Source organism: Echinops telfairi, unplaced genomic scaffold, assembly GCF_000313985.2.
Source record: "Echinops telfairi isolate 266 unplaced genomic scaffold, ASM31398v2 ScPeMD7_7469;HRSCAF=8507_1, whole genome shotgun sequence".
NCBI classification, from domain to species: domain Eukaryota; kingdom Metazoa; phylum Chordata; class Mammalia; order Afrosoricida; family Tenrecidae; genus Echinops; species Echinops telfairi.
Window position 1 is genome coordinate 86,013,613 of NW_022111373.1, and position 25,903 is coordinate 86,039,515.

General features: G+C 41.3%; 1 protein-coding gene across 1 annotated transcript in view; it reads right to left on the minus strand.

Moving 5' to 3' along the window:
- NLN (neurolysin) overlaps positions 1 to 25,903 on the minus strand; it is a 78,232-nt gene that overhangs the window by 33,647 nt on the left and 18,682 nt on the right. The window contains exons 3-8 of the mRNA XM_004703565.4: positions 21,639 to 21,746; positions 18,836 to 18,938; positions 18,170 to 18,330; positions 14,957 to 15,092; positions 10,920 to 11,286; positions 5,704 to 5,905 (exon numbers count right to left, since the gene is read on the minus strand). Coding sequence (XP_004703622.1) covers positions 5,704 to 5,905; positions 10,920 to 11,286; positions 14,957 to 15,092; positions 18,170 to 18,330; positions 18,836 to 18,938; positions 21,639 to 21,746 — 1,077 coding nt within the window. The remainder of the gene's footprint in view (positions 1 to 5,703; positions 5,906 to 10,919; positions 11,287 to 14,956; positions 15,093 to 18,169; positions 18,331 to 18,835; positions 18,939 to 21,638; positions 21,747 to 25,903) is intronic.

The following is a 25,903-nucleotide window of genomic DNA, read 5'->3' on the forward strand; positions in this document are numbered from 1 at the left end:
CCCTCATGAACCCTTGATAAATTATAAATGATTATTTTCATATCTCACACCATCCACTGTCTCCCTTCACCCATGTTTCTGTTGTTCATCACCAGAAGTTTTACTCCCTGTTAACCTTTTAACTAAGAAGGCTTTACAGTGATTCTGATGTGCTTCCTTAAAAAAACTATCCCCAGTAGCTCAAAATATGTGAGTGTTCTTAATGGACAAGCCAACACAGACGTCACAATGGACGCTATTAAGAGAGAGTACTCTTCTATTCTACAGAAGTTCAAAAGGACAGAGATTACTGAGAGTCCAAACAATGATAAAGGTGTGAAACAGGAACAGGTACTAGAGAAACCACTTCTTGATCCCTATCTTCAAAATTATATGCTCTGTTGTGTAAACATAAGAAAATATGGGTGAAACTTATCTCTTGAATGATGAGATAGTAGGCATGTTGAACTACTGTAGCTATGTGTTAGAAAACTGGATGCTCCTGCCCACACACTTTAATTTTATTAACTCAAATGAGCTCTTCGGCAAACTCTCACACTGAAATGCCATATCTTAAAGCCAATCTACTAGATATATGCTCACAAGGCAATTATTTAATTCACTGTATCTTGTTTTCAGATTACCAAGTCAAAAGTAATACTGAACACAGATATTATTATGCAAAGCTCACTACAAAAGGTTTTGCCATGATTAAAATCCTGCAACTATAAGGATCTGTGCGTATTTCTTTTAAGACAAATGTTTTAATCATTGGTTCTAACTGTAGTTATTCCTTAAGATGCCATGCATTACAGAACATCTGAAGGAATAATAGACAAGTGCAGGATTACTCAGAGATAACCTCATGTAGAGATGACCAATTCATCAGTATGACACATTTTGTGCTCGTGCTTATGCTTAGGCAAAACTCCAAGAACTGAACATAGTCTACTGTTTCACAAGGGGGACATCAAACTGGTGAATGCAATATATATATATAGCTCAGCCATGAGTCAAACAACTCTAAAATGTCACAGCACCAAGCAAATATTCTCCAACACACAAGTATCTGTCTCAAAGCATCAAAATAAGGAAAAATAAGAATAATATAAAAGGGCTCTACAGAACTGTCCTCTCAGTACATGATAACCATATATAGGGTTATAAGAGAACCCCACCTGAAAACAGGAATGTAGATTGAGTTCATTAAAAGAAAAGCCTATGTGAAGATTGCAATCATTTTCATAGATATGATTAAGACCTCAAATTGCTTCCTTATTAAGCCACCAGTCTACAATAAACACCCAACTTAGAAGGAAATGTGCTATAATCCAGAGTTCTTAACTTGGTGTCTACCCTGAGCAGGGACGTAGGGGATCTGTGAGTACTATGGGATTCTGTGTTTTGGTGTCTGAGTACACGTCCATTTTCCTGAAAGAGGTATCCATAGTTTTAGTCAAGATTTTCAAAAGGAGCCAATATGCTAAAATAAAGCTGTTCATCAGTAACTTTGTACAAATATGTAATTGCATTTTCAATAATCAAATAAAATCCCATAAGGCTGAAATTACAAAAAGTATGTGAATTTCTAATATACTCAAAGATATCTTAGAAAAGTTTAAAACTGAGCCTATTTTAATGAAAAGAAACTTCAGCCACAAAAATGGACATTGATTGAAGTCAAATATAATACATATTTGAGAAACACTCATGCTGTATTAACAGACTTTAAAATCATCTAAGGAGGCAAGCTTAGAGTATTTCAAATATTTCCTCTCCTTAGAGTAAAAAGATAGGAGGAATGGTAGCAACAATTGTGAGGGGGTGCAGGGCTGGGCTGAGTTCCATTCTGCCACACCCAGGGTCGCGATGAGTCTGAATCAATTAGATGGCACATAACAACAACTACAGAAATGGTTATGACAGGACTAGTTATCTGCATAGATGCCGATCTTGTTCCTCTGTTATGGGTTCAATTGTGCCTCCCTCCCTCAAATATCTGTAATAAACTCTAATCTCTATACTTGCAGACATAAGCCAATTGGGGAGCAGCCTGTTGGTTATGCTAACGAGGCGATTTCAGAGCTGAGTACGTTGTCAGTTAATGGCCTTTGAGGATAAAAAACCAATTCGACCCAGAGAAGGAAGCACAAATGGAGGGGTGGACAGAGAGACAGATAAGACGTGATGACTGCCAAGGAACTGAGGACCTCAGCTGAAAAGTGACAAGGACCTGCCCCCTAGAGCCGACAGAGAACGCGAGGGCCAGTGCCATGAATGTGGACACCTAGCTTCCTAAACTGGGAGGGGGAAATGTCTGTTTACTAGACCCACCCACTTCTGGTTTTTCTGTTACTGCAGAACAAACCATCTAAAACACTCTGTCTTTTCCATGAAAGATGGACGTTCTAAGATATAAAGCTGAAATGGTGAAAGAATTCCCAGTTTCCCATCAAATGTGGTAGTAATATTTTGGAGATCAGAGGATACATTTTTGATTCGGGATCACTGTGGAGGCTAGCAATGTCCAGGATAGTCCCGCACACGTCATGAGAACAAAGAATTTCTCCATTATCTGGCACTTCTTTCAGACTGTCCTACTGAACATTCATACAAATAAAAACACTTTTATAACTCAGCGAGCCTTGAAACTAAATCATCATCCATACCTGAAAAGTATTTTTTATACAATTTTAATTCCCAAGACTACACCTGTGACAGAGTGAGATTTCTTAACTATGGTGCCACCCAAGTCTCTGCGACTCCCATCCAAATGATGGAGGAGAAGATACAAAGAGTCCTATCTTCCCACAGTCAGAGAGAGAATTGGTCAGTTTTGGTGACCACCTCCTGGCTCTAAGGATGAGCTGTCTTTGAAGCAAATGCAGAGAGAGAAGGCCTGAGGACCCTGTAAGAGCCTGTCCAAGTGGTGGAGACCACCGAGACCAGACGCATCAGGGACTGAGGCACAGAGACCTGGAGGAGTAGCACTGAGACTATGGGGTACCTTCTTCTCATCTGGCCGACACTATGGAGCTGTGGGACAGTGACAGGCAGGCTGGCTTCAACAAAAGGCTGAGAGAGAGAACAGGAGAGAGAAACTTGACTATTGGCTGAGGGGCATCCAATGCTTATCCTGACTTATGGGAAGCTATTGACTTCCCTAATAAACCCCCATAATTCTCATTATCTGTGTGACCATTGCAACAAATTATCGACTTAGCGAAGGATGAACGGTGGGCGTGAGAGCAGGTAATGCAGGATGGAGAATGGGGGCATATCTGTCTCTTGCTTTAGGGCAATGGGGAAGCCAGATGAGGCTGACTATGTCCACCTCCAGTGCTGGTTACAGCAACAACTATTGGAATCTACTACATAAACCTAAGGCAGATTTAGTTTTTATGAAAATGGAAAAGTCAAAAAAAAAAAAAAAAGAAAATGGAAAAGTCAAGTTTTGTGAAAATTAGGTTAGATTTTAAAAATTTAATTATTTTAAAAAATCAATTTATTGGGGGCTTGTACAACTCTAATCACAATCCATACATACATCCATTGTGTCAAGCACATTTATACATTTGTTGGCTTTATCATTCTCAAAATACTTGCTTTCTACTTGAGCCCTCAGTATCAGCTTACATCACTGTTTTTTTAATACCAATTTTGAACTTGCACCTACAGTTCAAACTGCTTGCTTATATTGGTTAATGTTGTAATCAGAGTTATTTACATGTAGTGCACACCTCTGAATGTTTCATGCCACCTTATTACATAGCCATGCCAAATCCTTAGCATTTGAAAAAAATTATGAATATTCAATAACACAATATTTATTTTTTTAAATGGAAATGGACATAGGGAAATACCAGTAAAGTCAGAGGGGGGCAGGTGGGTGTGAGGAGTGGTGTATAGTTATCGTGCCCAAAGTCCTCAAGTCCTGTAAAACAACAGGGCAGACAGTAGTATATGGAAAAATCTCTGCATAATTTCCAAACATTTCTATAAATGTGAAACTTCTAAAATTAAAAAAAATTAAGAGATTGATAGAGATTTCAAAGTTGGAAAACTGTGCTTCCTTTGTTAATAACAGTATATTTATTAGGTTAGACTACTAAACAAGATGTTTTTACTTATCAAAAATGGTTAAATATTAGCAAATTATAGGGCTCAATTAGTCTGGACTGTGTTAAAAAGTTTCGCTTTCCGAACTGGGGATCAGCTGCAATTAACGGCACACGCAGTCTTTATGGAAAATTCTCTGCAAGGTGGCTGTTGTCCGGTGCCTCTGAGTTAGTGCCAGCTTTTCACGGTCCAGTTTTTTTGCATGTAGCTGAGACAAATGAAAATACCACGGCGTGAGTAAGGCACACTTTAGTCCTCAAAGGAACTTCTTTGTTTGTTGTCTTAAGCACTTTTAAAAGGTCTTTTCTTAGCAGATTTGCAATATATCACTTGATTTCTTGACTGCTGCTTCCATGGACATTGGTTGTGGGTGTAAGTAAAATGACATTCCTTACAACTTCAGTCTTTTCTGTGATTTATGAGGCCGTGTATTGGTCCAGAGTTGAGGAATTTTGACTTCTTCACATTGAGGTGTAATCATCCCGAAGACTGGAGTCTTTGATATTCACCACAAGCTTCAAGTCCTCCTCCCTTTCAGCAAGTAAGGTTATATCAACGGTCTATTCACCATTGGTGGTGAGCCTTTCTTCAGTGCTGGGCACCATGTTCCTCTTCGTCTGCTCCATTTCGCAGATTACTGGTTCAGCATAATGACTAAGCATGGTGAATGGATATAACCCTGACACACATCTTTCCTGATTTCAAACCACTAAGCATCTCGCTGTTCTGGTTCAAATGACAGTCTGCTGGTCGATGTGGTTTCCACATGAGAACAATGCACTGTTCTGGAATCCCCAGCTGTATGTTGAGTGCTTTCCAATCAGAGGGGCTCACCTTCTGGTCCCCCATCAGACCATGTTCCACTGCTATTCCTAAGGTTTTCAGTGGCTCATTTTTCAGAAGTCCACTGCCTTTTCCTTCTTGCTAGTTTGTATTAATATGGAAGCTCCACTGTAGCTTGTCGTCCACGTGAAAGACCACACAGGTATTTGGAATAACAGTGGGATAGCTTCCAGTATCACACAGACAACCACAGTCCAACACGACACACCCGGTTTCCCTGGGCAACTCTCGGCAGAGTTGGTTCTATTACTTATTACTCTGCTTAGAGGCTAAGAAGGGGCCCGAGAGAGTGGAAAATCATGGAATTATGTGAAGTAGTAATATAAACAAGAGACATTATATCGCTGGTTATCTGTGACACTTGCCCCAAGTTCCTGGAAAGGAAAAAAATTGAAAGAACAACAACAACAACACAGTATTTGTAACTCTTCCCCAGTGGGAGGGTTTTCCCTTTTGCATAGATCAATATTCAAAACAGCTCTTTCACCAGTGGATTAATATTTGGGTGAAACTACTCTGCGACAGAGGACATGACTGGAAAAAGGAAGCGGAGTTTTGCAGAAGGCCTAGGAAACTCTTGCACAGGTTCCGTTTCGGAAAACAAACAAACAAACAAACAAACAAACAAACAAACAAACAACAGCACCGACTGGAGCACCGTGGCTAAGGGTGGTGGTGGTGTGGAGCCCAGAGAAGCAATGAGAAAATGGTCGGCTTATCATAAAAAAGCGGCGGCAAAACCGGCCGAACGGAAACACGCACCTGTGCGCAAATCTGATGCATGACGTGGCCAAACTCGTGGAAGTACGTCCTCACTTCGCTGTGCCGCAGGAGGGAAGGGCGGCCCGCCGCGGGCTGGGTGAAGTTCACCACCAGGGCGGCCACCGACATCATCCGACTGCCGTCGGGGAGAAGGCAGCCCGGCTGCAGGCCAAAGCAGGCGGCGTGGCTGTACTTCCCTTCCCTAGGGGCAGACACAGGGGTCGCTCAGTCGCCCGGCCAGAGTGAGACCAGAAGGCGCTTAACACATTTCACTCACCTTTTGGAAAACTGGTCAATGTTCTGTCAAAATGGAAAAACGAACACCAAACAGAAAACATCCATCGTCACTTGCCCTGAGTCTAACAGCCCAAGCTCTCTTTTGTTGAACAATCTCACGTAGGAGAATTCAGAACGCTCACCATACCTCGGATACTGCTGATGAGCCAATTTATTTCAATGTGCTCCCGCTGTTCTTTGCCAATGATGGAATCAATTCAGTTTTCAAGAGTGTTGAAGCAAATTTCAAATGAAAAGTTATGGCTTTGAGTCATGTAATTTTGTTTTGTTTTTCTTTACAACAGAATTGATAAACAAAACAAAATCCAGACAATGAGGTTTTTCCTTTTATTTAAATAAGGAAAATCTCCACTCACAATTAAACGAGCTCTTTTACAAACGAGACAGGATTTGGGGAAACAATTCTTTTAGTTAGCCGGGAAAAGCATTAACTTCTACTACAGCTCCTTTACTGGGCTGTCAGCGATGGCCACTTTGCACGCTCGGGAGGCCAGACTTCAACTTGGAGCAGGGTCATTTGCATGTGTGTTCTCAGAAGTGAGTAGTGCATTCAGGTTTGGGCAGGTATTTTTAAAACTTTAAGTTTCTGTATTTTTTCCTATACTGTTTTTCTTTTCTTTAAATCATTTTATTAGGGGCTCTTACAACTCTTATCACAACCCATACATACATCCATTGTGTCAAGCACACTTGTACATCCATTGACCTCATCATTCTCAAAACATTTGCTCTCCACCTAAGCCCCTGGCATCAGCTCCTCATTTTTCCCCTCCCTCCCCCCTCCCTCATGACCCCTTGGTAATTTATAAGTTATTATTTTGTCATAACTTGCCCTGTCCAACGTCTCCCTTCACCCACTTTTCTGTTTTCCATCCCCCACGGAGGAGGTCACATGTAGATCCTTATAATCGGTTCCCCCTTTCCACCCCACCCTCTCTCCACCTCCCAGTATCGCCACTCACACCACTGGTCCTGATGGGATCATGCGCCCTGGATTCCCTGTGTTTCCAGTTCCTATCTGTACCAGTCTGTACTGTTTTTCTTGGTGACTCTAATTACTCTTTTTCCTGGTGATACTCAAAAACTCACTGCCATCGACTCAACTCCTAGCGACATTACAGGACAGGGTAGAATTGCCCCGGTGAGTTTTCAAGAGTGTATTTTTTAATGGAAGTAGAAAGCTTTGTTTTTCTCCTGAGAAACCGCTGGTGGTTTTGAACTCCTGACCTTGTAGTTAGCAGCCCAAGGTGTATTCCCACCAGGGCTCCTCTGCTATTCAAGTTAAAAAGACACAGATCATTTTCTAACTTCTCATTAGGATGGATAAAACTGGAAAAGGCATCGGCCCCACATGTACAATGACAACAACATCTCAAGCAGCAGCAACAGCACCGACAGTCACAGCAGCAGCAAACTGCCCGTCCTTCAGGTACCACGTTTCTTAAACCCAACAGGGAGCTAAGGTTGAGGGATCATCAACTAAACTCAAAATCAGAAACCAGTGAGTCCCACAAGAGTGGATGGAAGCAAGCGACTGACTTACCTGGAGCAGACACGGCACACTACCAGTAAGAAGAGTTTTAAAGAAATTATTCAAAGATAACATTTACTAAACTTAAATTATGAACTCATTAAATTCACAGTTAAATGATGAATTAATTTACTAATCACTTATAACTATTGTGGAAATGAACAGAGGTGATGGCTGTAGAGTCCAATGAATGTAATTAATGCCAGTGAACTGGGTACTTAAAAGTGATTGTTGGAGAGCAAATGTTTTGAGAATGACGAGGGCAATGAATGTACAAATGTGCTTTACACAATTGATGTATGTATGGATTGTGATAAGAGTCGTATGAGCCCCTAATAAAACGATTAAGAAAAAAAGAAATTCAAATCCGAAATAAAAACAAAAAACCAAACCAAAACAAAACAAAAAAAGTGATTGTAATGGGAAGTTTAGAAATATGTCCTTTACCATATGTGTGTCTCTATGACAAAATAGGCAAAGTAAATATGTTATTGCAGTACAATTTTTTTAAAGACAACAACTACGAATTACTAGTGAAAAATTACTAGTGAAAACAGAAAAGGGGAGAATGTAGATTGGGGAAATTTTACACCCACTTTCAAGTTTTCTTCATAGACTTCAGTGGGTGCATACAGAACGACTGAGGTGGCTGAGAGCCCTTGGGGAGTACCAGACCTGCTGCATACCTCAGTGGAAAGCACAGCTGCTGTGGTAAAGCCATGGAACATGGTCTGGCTTCCTTTTGCTTCTCTCCCCTATAGAACAAAAGCTTACCATTGCTGGGGAAAAGCAATGAATGCTGTCATCCTTACAGCACTGGCGAAGGTCCACTATCATTTGGGAAGACAAACACAACAACAACAACGCCCCCAAAAAACCCTGGACCCCAGGAAGAAGAACAGAAATAGGTTCTGGGTCCAGAGCTACAGTTGAGGGTGAAGTGGCGCAGGATCACTGAGAAGGACCTATAGTGCCTGCTGAATACTGAGGCTTCAACAGGACAATAGAGGACTCCCATCTCCTAAGCAGGTAAACAAACATCAAGTAACACAGACCAGCAGTCCACTGCTGGCAGAGGAGTATGAGCTTCCAGAGAGACCCATTCGGAGGCACAGCACAAAGGGGAGACATAAAGGAGGGGGTGGAATAGACACTGAGGAAAACTCTCAGGCAAACTAGCTTCCACCCGAAACAGAGTACAGAAATCTGAAGCGCGTGGTGAACGGAGAGTAACCATGACAACAAAAGCCCTATCCCAGCTCAAGTACTAAACAGAATTAAACTTCCCTAAAGACATACTAGAAGTAGGGGTGTATTTATATTCAGGCACAAAAAAACTGCATTCGTTTATATTTAAAGGTCTAATGAAAAAAGTAGATACCATACAGGTTAGAGGGATAAAGAAAGTAGGAAACAATAAGAAATAAAGAAATGAAAAAGCTCAAATAAATAAAAAGCACAGTAAAAGAGATGATGATTGCTGTAGACAGGGTCACGAGTAAACGAACAGACAAGGAACATTTCCGTGAACATACAGAGAGGCCAACATAAATTCACTCACTCGTTCATTGCCACCAAGTCACTTTGACTCCTAGTGGCCCGTCAGGGGAGGGTACAACAACGCCCATGTGTTTCTGAGGCAGTAAGGGAGCGGAAAACCTTTGAGGGAGCGGGAAATCTCATCCTTTCTCTCCAGGAGCGGCTCGTGGTTTGGATTGCTAGTCTGTGGCTAGAGGCCCAATTCCGAGCCCACGACCCTATCAGAGCTTTGAACGGAAGTTCCCCTAAGGAAAATATAAAGGCTCTTTTGCTTTGTGCTACTCTGTTACAGTGTATAGATCGATGACACAATATCAAATGATCTATCATGTGTAACTTGTATCGCAGAAAAAAACAGAAACAGGATAGAGGAACTATTTGAAGAATTGAAAGAGAATTTCCCCAAATGAATGAGATGCAAACCACATATCCAAGCATCTCATAGAAAACCAGTAAAGGTAAATATGAAGCCAAAAACTATCCAAAACACTTATGTATACAGTAACTGCTAAAAACAAGCGGCAAGAGAACATTCTGAAAGTGGTCAAAGGAAAAGAACACATTACAGATGGACAGACATAACAACTGCTGCTGACTTCTTGCCTGAAACTATGCACATCAGGAGAAAATGGAGTGACATTTTTGAAATGCTGAATGAAAAGCCTGTGGATCCAGATTTCTACTATAAGTAAAAATATCTTCCAAAGAATAAAGAAAAACAAAGACTTTCCCTGAAAGGCAAAACTTGGAAAATATATTAACACAAGAATATTTAAAGGAAAATCTTCAGGCAGCAGGATTTACGCAAAGGAATAGAATGTGAGCATACAATAAGTGAAGGTAAACAAAAATTCTCTTATTTTGGATGGATCAAAATAATTTAAGTATTTAAAACAGCAATATAAAAAATATTGTATATTTACAACATATGTAAAAGAAGAATGAAGAGCAAAAATAGCCAACAAATGATGAGATGGATAAATTAGAAATAATATTGTTTTAAGTTCCTCAAGCTACGTGTGAAACAGTGTAACACTTGCAGGCATACTCTGATAAATAGAAGACGGATAGTTCAATCCGGTGGAGCCATCAGAAGTTTAAAAAGAGGTATAAATAATCTGTCAATAGTAGCGACAGTCAAAGCTTTTCTTTTTTGGTTAAGAGTCAGATCTTGAAAGGAAACAAGCCTCATACCGTGACACTGTGCTTCTTAGCAAGGCTGAGGCGGATAACAATAGGTTTAAGAGTACTGGTAGACAAATGACAGACGAAGTAATGTATTTGGAGGGGTGGGGGTGGCCAATTTTAAATGAATGCAGTCCACAGACTAGATGTTGCTGTTAATGCTACTAGTAACCAGTTACTGTGGAGTCGATTCTGACTCCTGGCAACCCCTTGCACGTCAGAGGAGAATTGTGCTCCAGATGGCTTTTGACCATTTTTCTAATGTATCTGTGGGGTGGACTCACACTTCCAACCTTTTGATTAGTAGCTGAGTGCTTGTACCTTGTTTGCACTCACATGATGGTGCTAGCTAACTAATTAAGCAATTGCTCTGTGCTGGGGACTCTTCCAAATGCTTTTCATAGAATTCTCCAACTGAACCCTTCCAACAAGCTGAGGAAGGTAGGTACCCTTACTCTTCCCATTTATAGGACCTGTGGTATAGATGAAGCTGCTAATGCACCTAAAAATTAAGCAACGTATCTAGTATGTGATGAAGTCAGACATTCTGGCTTCAGGCCCTTCATTTATCAAGCCCTGTACTAAGAATTACAAAACAGAAAAGCCATCAACCGGAAGTGGCTGAATCCTTCCATTTCCCTTCCAACAAGGTGATGCTCAGTACCTTGGATAGAGGTCCAAGTAGAACTGTCCCAACACTTCCCCTGTAGCTTTATCCTTCACAGTGTAAAGAGTAACACTTTTATTCCAAACATGAGCATCTGTCACTTGCTCAAAGGAAAGTCCTAACAACTCCTGGTAGATGTGCAGTAAGCCTTCTGTGACCACATCGATTGGGAAGTATTCCTTGAGGATTTCTTGGTCCAGGGAGTACTTGAGTTCCTCGGTCCGAGTCATGTAGTAATGGAGATCCCAGGCATTGATCTGCCCATCATATTCCAAACCTCTCTCTTCACACTCCTTTTTCTTCAGATTCAAAATAAATTCTCGTTCTGCCTCACCCAAGGGTTTCAATTTCTGGCTTAAATCATCTGTGAGGGGAGTGGAAAACAGTATTTAATCACTGTGCAGCTACCTTTGCAATGCCCACTGTAGACACAGAGGTAGACATACAGGTAGGAGGAAGGATGGAAAGAGGAAGACTGTGGGGAAGAGGGGAGGGAAGGGTAGAGGGAGGGAGGCTCTGTGACACAAGCTGATTTTGTCTTTTGCAAGGTGGTTTCTTTCTGTCTGTCTTTTCTTTGGGCAATAGCAAAAGCAGGCCCTGGCTTCCTCCCATTATCAACAAAGCAGAACTTTATCCCAGGGAACCATGACTCAAGACCGTTGTGATTCAGGGAAATTCACCTCCTCTGTGAGGATTCCTCAGCGAGGCCAGGCTTCTTCAAAGAGTGGGGGAAGTGGGGTGGGGACATCGAAGGGGATGTGGCTTGCAGTCAGTATTATGTAAACATTGCTGAACCCATTTGACAGTCATGGGTTTAATTTATCACTCCCCTATTTCTCACAAGTTATATTTGGATACCACAGTTCCACTTTTTAGATGGAGAAACCTTTGATACTCCAGCTTACAAAGCACTGTGGCGAATTTTGTGACTGCTTCCCTGTAGTCAGATAAATGAGTGGGTTCTGTTAGTGTATGTTCTTCATGCCCTGTTACGTAGGTCAAATAAAAATGTGCTCGGCTCAGTAGGGACATGGCCGTTTCGGAGGCAACCTCATGGTGTGAGACAGATGCAGCTCTCTGAGCATGGAGGAGGCTCATGAAAGGTACAAAGAAACGCAATTCTGATTGGGCCTATGAGAGCACATCGGAGACCAGATGGTATGACATTAGACATACAATAAAGGTAAATGAGTGGCATGACGCCACTCTAAAGGAATTAAATTAGTCAGGCAGCCCTGAAGGAACACTTTCAGGCTGCAGTTACATTGAAGGAAAGATATTTGTCTCCCCAAACTCCCTCACATCCCGTCTCCTGCTTCTGTGTCAACGCATAACATTTCCAACATCCCTCTCAATGCAAAATTCATGGAAGGAGCTTCACTGTCTTCTTTAGTTATCCCACCTTCATTATTAATATAGCAAATTTATTCAATTATGGAATAAATATTGCTTACTTATGGAATCCCTGCTATATGTCAAATTTAATATTCACATTTATGGCATATATATTATACAGATTGATGGATTAATGTAAGGCCATTGAAGACATAGTGAATTCGGAGCTAAAGGCTAATTGTAACACATTATCTAATATCGCTAACATAATTAAGATAGTAAGAGGATGTCAAGTTTAAATGAGTATCAAAGCAATACATTCCATAGTTTGACTAGTTGTCAAAGGTGAGTGCAGCTTGAGAGGCACTGGTGAGGAAAATAAATATCATCTTTGGCAACTTTGGTACGAGCTGATTAAATTAAAATCAGCATCTTTACCACGGCTAAGCTACTAAACGATCTCCCAGAAGAGGAAGGAAAGGCACTGAACTGTGACCCTCAGGATGAGAAGGGCAGTTGGCAACGTGATAGGCGATCAGTGACTACATGCCATGAACTTAAGGAACCCTAGGTTTTAAAAAACTAATGGCAAAGTAATTTTAAGTGACTATGAATATGGTGACTCGATGACAGTTTTGATGTTTATCAATTAGTATTACTTTCATCGCACAAGAAATCCTTTCTGGAGTAGAAAACGATGATGTTTTGTTTATAATGTTCTCTCTTCATTTATACCCCTTTGCCAGCTAATTTCACATATATGCACTAGTAGCCACACAGTGAACACAACCAGTGGGTAAATACTCTCTATTAAATAAACACTAAACTTTTTGCTACATAGCATGAAAATACTAAATGAGAAATAATACAGGATTAAGCCAGGTGGCACAGTCATGTAAGTGTTAGACTGCTACCCACAAAGCTGGCTGTTCAAACCCACCAACTGCTCTTCAGGAGAAAGATGAGGCTGTCTGTATCTGTAAACATTTATAGTCCTGGAAAACAGTGAGCATTGCTCTCAGTCGGAATGGACTCAATGCCAGTGGATTTTTTTTATATGACCCTATTTTCCTTTCCTTTTATTTATTTATTATTTTAAAATAATTTTATTGGGGCTCATATCACAAATCATCCATCCATCCATCCATTGTGTCAAGGACATTTGTACATTTGTTGCTGAGTTAGTTAATTGTGCCAACCTGGCCGATAATCACATGTGGGGCTAATTGAAAGGCGGAGGGATAAATGGGGGGTGAGCCTCGCCTTTCTAGTTCTCGGGTCTCTTGCTTTGTGATGGTCGCACCAGGGTGCAGCTGCCTTAGTAGTTCCCTGCTTTGGCTTGCAAGATTGACTTCCTACAAGACATCCCCAAGGAGAAGCCACATGGACCTATCCCGATGCAGCCCTGGGTGTTGGAGCAGCCGTGTGGAGACCCCTGCTAGTGCTGAGATGCTTATTCGTTCACTGACTCAGCTTCCCTCCTGCAGTTGGCATCATTGCCTCTGTTTTGTGAGGTGGAGGACTTTGTGGACTGGTGTTGGGTTAATGGGTTAATGTTGGACATGTGGGCTTGGGCAGCATTGGGTTGGGATGTTTTCGTGATGTACACTTTCTTTACATAAAACTCTCTTATACATGAGTTGCTGTGGATTTGTTTCTCTAAAGTACCTAGACTGATATAGTTGCCATCATCATTCTCAAAACATTTGCTTTCTACTTGAGCCCTTTGTATCAGCTCCTCATTTTTCCCCTCCCTTCCCACCCCTACTTTCCTCATGAACCCTTGATAATTTATAAATTATTATTATTTTGTGTCATGTCTTACACTGTCCAACGTCTCCCTTCACCCACTTTTCTGTTGTCTGTCTCCCAGGGAAGGGGTTATATGTAGATCCTTGTAATCGGTTCCCCCTTTCTACCCCACCTTCCCTTCACCCTCCCCGTATAGCCTCTCACCACTGGTCCTGAGGACTCATCTGCCCTGGATTTCCTGTGTTTCCAGTTCCTATCTGTACCAGTGTACATCCTCTGGTCTAGCTAGATTTGTAAGGTAGAATTGGGATCATGATGGTGTGGGGGGAGTGGGGAAGAAAGCATTGAAGAACTAAAGGAAAGTTGTATGTTTCCTCATTGCTACACTGCACCCTGACTGGCTCATCTCCTCCCCATGACCTTTCTGTAAGGGGATGTCCATTTGCCTACAGATGGGGCTTTGGGTCCCCACTCCACACTCCCCCTCATTCACAATGATATGATTTTTGTTCTTTGATAATGGCAATGGATTTATAAGAGCAACATAAACAATGAGCAATTCCTAGAACCAAGAACAGTCTCTAGTCTAAACATTCAAACCTCACTGCTGTGGAGTGAGTCAATGTTGACTCATGGTGACCCTACAGGGCTAGAACTGCCGCTGTGGGTCTCTTAGATTCTATATCCTTATAGGAATAGAAAGTCTCATTTTTCTCCATTGGAGTGGTTGGTGGTTTCAAACTGCTGACTTTGTGGTTAGCAGCTCAGTATTCACATGAGGTAATCAATATATTTCTTAGGATTGAAACAATAAGATGCTTATACAATCCTATTTAAAGGTGTGCAAGATTCTAAGTCCCTCTGTCCAACTGCTATGTTAGAGTAATACAACCTTAGACAAAAAGAAATGAGAAACCTGTGATTAAAAAAAGGAGAGAAAACCTCACCTAGGAAGGCTGCTACATGGCCTGTGCTCTTTGCAGTGTTCGTTTCAAGTACAAAGTCCGCGTGTGTGTCATAGCCAAGGAGCGTGGCTACTTTGGCCCGCAGTGGAAGTAGATGCTGAAGAATTACGGCGTTTTCCTAGGAAATAACAACAATCATTTGATGAAGGGCAAAAAAGAAGGTTACTGTGTGTAATTTGAGATTGGTAAAAATTATTAGAGTTTTGATCATCTCAACTTTTACAACCTTATTCCATAACTTTGAAGAGTTGAAGGACGGGGTGGGCATGGAGTGGAGAACACTACTGAAAAGCAAGTCATCTGTCTGCCACCCAGTTGAGCCCAACTCAGTCACCCTACAGCACAGAGCAGAACTGCCCCGGGGGTAGCTGAGCCGGTCACTCTGCAGGCGAGAAGAAAGCCCCATCTTTCTCCTGCAGAGCGGCTGCTGGTTTTGAAATGTGTACCTTGAGGATCACAGCCCAACGAGTTACCAATACGCCACCAAGGCTCCTAATTTATCTCTAGAGGAGAAACATTTTGCTCTGGTCTTAGAGCTTTCTTTCTCCCAACTCCCTGCAGATATAGCACCTCATTAACTGCAACTTCATCTCAAAGACAGAATTCAAAATAGGACAATCATCGCCAGGGCTAAGAATACACACATTGCATTTTAACTAATTTGATTTTCTTTCTACTTTATTTTGTGGTTCCTGCTGAGAGTATGCATAGAAAAACAAAGTAATCCAACAGTTCCTACAGGTACTAGTGATGTTGAGGACACGGAGTTGGGGCACCATTCTCCCCTCCTTTTCTGAGTCGACTGTCCCTCATTAACAGACTCATTGCTCCCAAGGTCCCGATCTATTTCATCCCGTAGAGCAGTGGTTCTCAACCTTCCTCATGCCACGACCCTTTAATACAGTTCATGCTGCGGTGACCCCCAACCAGAAAATTAGTTTTGGTGCTACTTCATCACTATAATTTTGATACTGTTATGAATTGGGCGACCCGTGAAAGGGTCATTCGACCCACAGGTTGAGAACCGCTGCCACAGAGATATCACAATGCTCAATCAGAGCAGACTTTTTTTTTTAAACCAGTTAAGCTAAACTCCTGTCAAGTTTTAAGATGCCTTCAGAGGACCTTTGTGAACTGAAGTTTACGGGTTCTCAGGGCCATAGTTTCAGGGGTTCACCCAGCCTCTATGGCTCGAGAAGGGGAAAGATTCTCTTCTGCATCTCCCCATCTTTGATCAGGATTCATCCATGGCATTTTTAGCGAAATGCTCAGTAAAGGTAGATGGGAACCACTGGGTCACTCTTGGCCTCCTCATGACAGAGGAAGTAGTTGTTCATAGACACAATGGGTCATACATTCCATGGCCATCCTGTGGTTCCTGCCACTCCTCTTCCTGGGATACTGTAGTCATTGTTTCTCTAAGTGGGTGATACTGCCTCCTGGGGTGGGGGTGGGGCAGTGCTGGAAAGATCCAGGGGGTGGGGGTGCAAAAGCAGATACCTACACTTTATTCTAGAGTTTGGACTACAGTGCACAAGTTTTTAATTGCTGGAGGTGGGGGGGGGCACTGAATTTTTTTTTCTATTCTTCTGAAAAGGGGGCAGTAGGCTAAATTAAGTTCAAGAACCTATGCTCTATGTGAACCCACACCATTTGTGGTATGTTGGATGCCTGCTTGCAAGCTTTTAAGATCCTGGAAACAATACATACATGATTAGGCCAATTAATTAGTTATTAGAATCTCCCAAGAAGTCATGACCTTAAACCTCCATATATGGGGAACAAAATCCCATCCATAACCACACTTAGCAGCTACTCTTTTTTTTTTTAGGTCATTGTTGTAGTTATACCATTTTTGCCAATTCAGTTTTTTATAGGTGTACAACTTACTGATAGCAATTACAATAACCACTGTTAGGGCTCTCTCTCTAAGGCAGTGTGAAAGGAGAGGATGCATGCCATTTCTGGGTCTTTTGCTTTGCAGGTGCTTGCTCTATAGTCTCTCTTTCACCCCACTTCTCAATAGGTTAGGAAACGGTGACAAGTAGGATAACCTTGGAAGCAGACTGATGGCATTGTGTGTTGCTGTCAAGTGGGTTCCAGCTCATAGCAACCCCTATGTACAACAGACTGAAACACTGGCCAGTCCTACGCTATCCTTAAAATTATGCTTATCGCTGCAGCCACTGTGTCAATCTATCTTGTGGAGGGCCTTCCTCGTTTTCGTGGCCCTTCCACAATACCAATCATGATGTCCTTCTCTAGGGACTGGTCTCTCCTGACAGCATGTCCCAAGTAATTGAGATGATGTCTCATTGTTCTTCCTCTAAGGAGCATTCTCGCTGTAATTCTTCCAAGACAATTTGTTTGTCCTTTTGGCGGTCTGTGATACCTCTAATATTCTTCTTTAGCACCATATTTAAAATGCACCAATTCTTCTTCCGTCTTCCTTATTCAATGTCCAATTTTCAGATGCATACAAGACAACTGAAAATACCATGGCTTGGGACAAGTGCATCTTCATCATCAAAGTAACACCCAGAGTTCGTGTGTTACAGATTTACCTGATGTAACATGTCTTGGTTCTCATGACTGCTGCTTTTATTAACATTGCCCATGGATCCAAGCAAGACAAAATCCTTGACAACGTCATGATATTATCATTGGTACAGGTGCGAGGGTTGTGTAGTTGTGAGGATTATGTAAAGAACATTGAGCTGTAATTCATATGGAAGGCTGCAATCCTTGATCTTCATCAGCAAGTATTTCAAGTTCTCCTCACTGTCAACCAGTAGGGCTATGGCATTTGCATATTGCAGGATGTTATTAAATCTTCCCCCAATCTTGATGCAGCATTCTTCTCCATATAATCCGGTTTCATTGATTATTTGCTTAGCATACAGATTGAATAAGCATAAGCTTGGCTTGGAATAGGGAACATAAAAGCAAAAAGCTCTAGTATGACCCATTCTATTTTGTTAGACTAGCAAAGCCTGTGCTCAAACCAAGCAAAATCCCAATGGCCAACCAGAGGACTAAAAATGCTATAGGTTACAAGAACTGAGAGGCAAATCAAGACACCTAATGCAGACACAAATAGGAATATCAGTCTGTGAATAGACTTCTACCCATGTCGACAAATTAAGCCTTTCTCTCAAAATCTTCCACAAAAACAAAAGATAACATCTGCAGTACCTCTTTGCACCTTGTATTAAAAGCCATTTCCAGCTTCCTTCTGGTTTCAGACACACAACATTTCTTCAGGACAGGAAAATAGTGGGGATATTTTAAGGTAATTTTATACTTGTCATCATCTGTCTTCTCTAAACTATCAATGAAATCCTCAGGAAGAGCACCTGTAAAACACAATGTGGGCAATACATCACTGTTTCCACTCATTACTGGTTTATGTAGAATTGGCAGAGTGCCTTGACGTGGGTTTGGAATTTTGTGGATAACTGCAATTCAAGTACCGGTGACACCCCTTATGCTAATAGCTTTTAGATGTTGTTGAAATGGAAGGTGGCGGTTAGAGGTCAGGTGGCTTAAGAGAGGGTATTTCAAAGTCAGCCAAAATATTCCAAGGACAGAGTAGAAGGAGACTTGCTTAACTTACAGTGGAGGGCACAATGTAAGGCAGATGAAATCTGAGGGCACTGAAGGTCGTGGAACACCAGCTGAAAGTACCAGTAGAGAAGGGAAATCGCCTCTGATTGTCTTTTTGGTAGAAGACATTACTGAGGTTAGGACTGAATACTTTCTAAACTCTTTAAATTTGGTATCTGGAAATTGAATCAACTGCAAAGTGACATCATTTCCCTAAGTGACATCATTAAATCTACATAAATGACAAAATGTTACCCAGTTCTGCCTTGGAAAATATCAGGAAAGTGTCATCTTCATTGAGGTTTTTGTTGAAGTCAATACATAGCTCACTCATTCTTTTCTTCATTTCTTTGATTTCCTGAAACAAAGAAAAAAAATACAGGGCATTCAATGGTAAAATGAAACAGATTTTTATTGCTACCCGTCAAGTCATTTCATTTGGATGTGAAGTTTGGCTTCTGTGCCCAACCCTTTGGAAGTACTTTCTCTGTCTCTGTCTCTCTCTTTTTGTTAATCGCATCTTTTTATTTTTTTTAAAACTTTTAATGGGGGCTCTTACAGCTCTATCACAATCCATACATTCATCATTGTGTCAAGCACATTTGCACATATGCTGCCCTCACTATTTTCAAAGCATTTTCTTTCTACTAGAGCCCTTTCTAATAGCTCATTTTCCTCCCTTCCTCCCCTGCCTGCCCTCCCTCATGATCCCTTGATAAGTTGTCGATTATTATTTTCATACCTTACATTGTCTTCTGTTGCCCTTAACCCACTTTTCTGTTGTTCGTCCCCCTGGGAGGGGGTTATATGTTGATCATTGTGATCAATTCCCCCTTTCCTCCACTAACCTTCCCCTAATCCTCCTGGTATCTCTATTCTCCTTGTGGCCCTGAGGGGTTTATCTATCCTGGATTCCTTGTGTTGGGGCTCTTATCTGTAGCGGTGTGCATGTTCTGGTCTAATCTGATTTGTAAGGTAGAATTGAGGTCATGATAGTAGGAGGAAGGAAGCATTACAGAACTAGAGGAAGGTTGTGTGTTTCATCCATGATATACTGCCCCCCGACTGGCTCATCTCTTCCCTGTGATCCTTCTGGAGGGGCTGCCCAATTGGAAGTACTTTCTTAAAGATATGCTTGGTAAAACAGCTTCCAAGTCTTTGAAATCATTGGCATGTGTATTCCTAGAGAGAAATCATAGAAAGGCAAGTTGGATCATATTTTAAATTCTGAAAGAAGAACCAATGAATCTAGGATGTGTAATAAAGAGTGCCTGTCATAGAATAGATATTCAATAAATAACTGCTGAGTGATCAAATGAATGAAGTAGCTCAATATAGATTCTCACTCACTCAATCACTGCCCTGTAGTGGATTCTGACTCACAGCGACCCCATGGTTTCTAAGGCTGTATAACATTTTGCAAGATCAGAAAATCTTATCTTTCTCTCTCTGTATTACAAATGAACATACGTTAAGTTCAAAATTAGGAATCATTACTTGGTGCTGAAGTAAAGCAAGACACAAGCAAACCAGTAATTAATTGTGATTACTTAGGAAAAGAAGTAAGGATTCAGTTTTAACGAGTTTTTAAAAACCATGCAAGATAATGAAGTGAAACCTCTCGTTCTCATAATGTGGCTCTGACTACAAGTATCAGCTACACCTAGAAAAATGAGGCAGTTAAATTATTTAGTCCCAACACTAGGATGAGTCACAAACTTTAAGGATGAGAATTTTAGCCAGTCGTCAGGTAATTCTGAGGTTGTTAATGTTTGAAACCACCAAGTTATCATACACGCGGTTCAGTCAATTTTTCCGACACTCTTGCTGCCTTGTCTCCACTGTGCAGCACTATGTCACTGGTGGGACCTCAGCCCGTAAGTCCTCTCAATCACTCGCTCAAATCATCCAGGCCTGGTGGCATTCCCCTGATGACAAAGTTCAGGATTAGACATATAATTTAATCTGGGTCATTAAGACACAAGTAGGGGTTTGATGGGGTTTCTCTGTGTCCTTCTGGGTGGTGAGATTTTTTTTTCTTTTCTGTCTACAGCCATTCTAGTAATGAATAAAAGTCAGTCTGTAAAAATAGTGATATAAAGAAGACAGAGTAGAGAAACAGGAAAATCAGGTTTATAATGACAGCAAGCATCTGGATCAAATGAACTGTGAAGTCGATCTACCTCTGAACTTTCCAATCATACAAGCAAATCCATCTCTCCTATTACTTAAACTAATTTACACCGGGTCTGGCTAGCTACAATCAACCGCTTCTTAACTAACCTGGTGCCTGTGCCCCCAAGAGACTGAGAGTATTGACAAGGACAGGAAGGGGTCAGGCAAGTTCCATGGGTCACGTCCCTCTTCTAACTCGAATGAATCGGATAGAAAGGGGATGAGGGGACCTATCGAACGTGCTGACATCACTTCATGTGGATTTGTTTCACATTTACTTCTAGTTCTGCTGGCCTGAAGGATGACCTGGAAACAAACCGTGGGCTTTCTTTCCTGCTCAAGAAAAATGAGGTCAATACCGTAGCTGAGTTTACTTCCCCAAATGAAATATATGACTGTCTAATACAAAAGAAGCACTTTTCATGAGCCTATCTCGCTTTCATTAAGGGACATATAGTACTGTAGGGCATTCCGTTCCAAAGGGCTGGTTTACAGTACGGCATGAACAGGGTTTTATAATCAGTATGCGATGATCTTTACATGGCCAGTAGAGTGAGGATACAAGTTCACGATGAAAACCTGGAATTCACACTTCAAGGATGTAAGACAGAACAGGGAAAGTATGCGCAAGACACACACACACACACACACACACACACCGTTTCCAAGGAAACTGTTAAAGGATTAAAGAGCAATGAAGGGTCGGCGGTTTGCCAGTCACTACAATGTTCACAGAAGTTGCCGACTGGAAAGCCACTGAGGGCCAAATAGACTAAATGGTTTTGCATGTATTATGGGTTACTTTAGCACAATGCACCTATTTCCTGGCCTTGTGCTTTTCACTCATTATTTTCCACACCGAGAAGAGGATAGATAAACTCACGCTCTGCACTTGTTCTGGAAGGTGAAGCCCGTTCCTTTTCCCCATTTTAACGGATTTTTCCAAGTATCTTCTGGCTTCAGGTTTTATCTTCTCCAGATCACAGGTCTCCTGAAATTAAAGAATATAATAACCCTTTCGGTTGCGACCACACGGGACTCAGTTACAAACTACGAAGCCAAGGCCGATGTATCCATCATCCCTGTTGGGGTAGGAAGTACACAGGTGATTGATGATGAGGCAGGCACGTTTGAAGACTTACTTTCATTGCTGTTTGTCATGATTTAATGTGCTTCTGCGTATTTAAAAGAGAAAGAGAAAAAGAAAGCATGCAGGAAAGAAACCCAGAATGTCTTTGGCATCAGAATCAAGAGTAACTGTCCCACTTGAAAGTGGGATCGATAATAATGAAACATCTGCATATTCGCCTTCTGAGCATTCTCTACGACTCAGTGATCTTTCCCACAAAACACACCCCTCATCACAAATCACATGGATTGCAAGTTTGATCATTTGCTTGTCTGTGGCTATTTGAAAATCAGATAAAAAATCGGATATGGTCAAAACATATACAAATACAAAGCACAGGGGCCAAACTTTTTTGATCTACTGTCTCCTTTTCAGAAAAGGAGCATACTTCTGGCTTAAAAACCTCTGTACTATAATTTATAATCCCAGATCAAGTATCTGCTTTTACAGCCACCCTGAAATAATCCAGCTCCCCCAGGCGCCAGTGTCGCCCACTTTGGGAAATAATGAACTAGAACAATGCCTTTGCTAGAGTAACAAACAAGGACATGTGGATAAAACCCCAGGAAAAGCTTTCTAACACATCAAAAGTGGCTTACTGCCATTTGTCAAGGGACAAGCAAGCAATATTTGAACAACTACCTGGAGCACCTGAGTCAACGCTCAGCAGAGAGGATGGAAGCTGAACAGTAACGTCTGCAGCAACACCAACAACCCCCCTCTACCAAAAGGGAGGCCCCGAGAAAGAACGGAAGGTTCCTCTAGGCACAGCATGGTAATGAAGAATCCCACCGGTTTCTCTAGAGGCGGCAGAATATACATGGTCCACCTGAACGGCCACTGGATTCATGGAGCCTGCGAACAATAGGAATCCAGACCGATTCAGTGGGTACACTGGATTCCGTTTGCTTGAGAGCCAAACCCACACCTCTCTCTGGAGCCTGAAAACCTCCTATTTGCTGACCTCCCACTGTGAAAGCTTGGGGCTGTCTCTCCAAGAGGTTTAGGTTTTACCAACTGATTAATCAGCTTTCAGAAGCTCGGGTTGCATTCAGCTTTTGAGTCTGTGTCTTAGATGGTGCGTGTTAGGCTATTTTTTTTTGTTTTTAAAGAAAAAGAAATATACTTGTGGTTGTTGAGAATATTCACAGAAATATACCAACGTAGCAATTTCTCTGTGTATAACTCAGTAACGTAGATGGAAATTTTAGAGATATACAACCATTCTCATCAACTTTTGATGATCTGTACTTCTTCTATTAATATAAACTCACTGCTCCCTAAAAAAACAACCAAAAAACCCACCTCACTGCCATTCAAATGAATGCCAATTCACAGTGACCCCAGTAGAACTGCCCCTGTGACTTACTGAGACCATGACTCTTTTTTTCCTTCATGTTTACATTTATTTTTAATTAATATAATAATTCGATCATATTGGTAGTACATCTTTAAAAGTTATTTACACAGCTTTGAAAATATTGGCATGTAAAGTACATAGAGTTTTTTTAATGGGTCAGGGACTCATCTTTGATAAAAACTACTTGAGACTGTAGGTATAAAACTATTTATAACCACATAATCAACTATGCAATCCTATCTTTAATCAATGTCCTTTTTCCCATCACTATAAACTTAAACTCAGTATTCCTTCAGCAGCAATCACTTTCTCCTCCTCACCCCCACACCAGGTAACCACTAAGAAAATTAGTTGTTTATACATTTGCCTTGTCTTTTTATATGTGAGATCAGACAATATTTACCCTTTAGTGATTGGTCTGCTTCACTCAACTTAATGTCTTCAGGCTCCCTCCACACTGTACCATGTATCAAGACTTTAATTCTCCTAAGGCTTCGTAGTTTTGCATAGTATGTACCACACATTTGATTATTCATTCATCTGGATAATACACATTTAGGCTATTTCCACATTCCGGCTATTGTGACTAGGGCTACAATGAACACCGATGCACAAGTCTCAATTTGGTGGCAAAGAATATTTGAAGTGCTGGGCACTGCCGGAAGAACAAACAGATCGATCTTCAAAGAATGGCCGCCTGAATGTTCTTTAGAAGCAGAAATGGCAAGCTGTCCTCTCATGTACACTGGACATCTTTTCAGGAGAGACCAGTACTTGGAAAAGGACATTATGCTCAGTAAAGTAGAGGGCCGATGAAAAGGAGGAAGATGGGCACGATGGATGAGCCAGTGGCTGCAACAATGGTCTCCGACGTCTGTGACGAGGGCACAGAACTGGGCAGTGCTTCACTCTGTTGGACACAGACTTGCTGTTGGAACCAACTCAGTGGCGCCCAACAACATGCTAATAAACGGAATCTCATTGGGGTTTTGACGGGTATTTCCTGATGTCTAATGATGTGGAGGCCCCCCGCACCCCCGCTTTGGTTGACATTTGAATGTTCTATTTGGTGCAGTGTCTGTTCAAGGCCTTGCCTCACTTTATGCCTATCTGTCTGTCTGATGTTACCTTGTCAAAGCTCTCTCTCTATTTGGATTGTTAGTTCCTTTTCTGATATATGATTTCTGAAGACTTTTCTCACAATTTGTAGATTGTCTTTTCACCTTTGTGTAAAGCCTTTAAAAAAAAAATCATTTCATTGGGGGCTTGTATAACTCTTATCACATCCATACATACATCCCTGTGTCAAGCACATTTGTACATTTGTTGCCATCATCATTCTCATTGTGTAGGGTCTTTTGAAGAATAAAAGTTTTATTTTTTATGTGGTCATATTTATTTATCTTGTTGTGGTTTGTGCTTTTATTATATTTGTTTTATTGGCATATAATCCACATATCATATCAAGAAGCCTTGTACAATCATTACTATAATCAATTGTAGAACATTTTCTTTTTATTATATACTCATTGCTCTCCATTCCCATCAATCTCCCCTGCCATACTCCCAAGAAACCATTAATCCAGTCTCTACAGATTTGCCTATCACATTTTGAATTTTTATGTAGAGTATAGTTGAAGTATGAACATTTGCTTCATTATTCTACACGTGGAAACCTAATTTTTCCATCACCATTTAGAGAACCCCACTTGTCTTTCAGTTTGTTGTACTGGGGTGGCTTGCATATTGCTGTGAAGCTGGATGCTATGCCAGAGGTATTTAAAATATCAGCAGGGTCAACCACAATAGACAGGTTTCAGCAGTTTCCAGACTAAGACTAGGAAGAAGGATGAGGCAGTTCATTTCTGGAAAACTGGCCACTGCACACCTTATGAACAGCATGCGATTTTGTCTCACGTACCATGGACACATTACCATGATTGGCTGGAACCAATCCGACAGCTAGAAAGACCATGGCAGGAAGAGGAATTCCTTTTCTCCATCAAATGGACCTCACGCCTCCTGTGAAATAAGAGTTGACCATCGATGTGTGGGTTTATATTTGGACTGTCAGTTCTATTCTAATAGATGATGTGTCTCTTGTTACACCAATATGAGGCTTTTCTGATGACTGGAGGGATTTTAAAATCAGGACATCCAGTCCCCCTGCTTTGTTTCTCACAACCCTGAGGCACTTGGAAAGGAGTTTCATCTGAGTGTGGTCTACTCTTAAATCAGTCAACATTGTGGGGGAGCTATCTCGCTACTCTGGTAGTCTGGCTCCTAGATCTGCCATATTGCTTGCCAAGCTTAGATTCATTTGACTCTGCAGCCACAAGCCTGGTTCAGCCCCAGCAGTGATACATATCAGGAAGAGCCATGAACCTGATTTGCTGATCTTGGATTCATCTGCCTCAGCCTTTACTAACCTGTGGTCTTCCTGTTTCATAGTTTGTACTCCTGCTTTCTGGTTTGTCAGCTCTGGCAGAAGAGCTGACCCACAGCCTTAAACCTGTCGAAATTGTGTGAGTTCTTTTCTTGATATAAAATTCGTTATGTATCACTCACTGCTATTGAGTCAATTCTGATTCACAGGAACCCTAAAGATCAGAGTGGAACTGCCTCTGTGAGTTTTCGAGATTGTAAATATATATATATA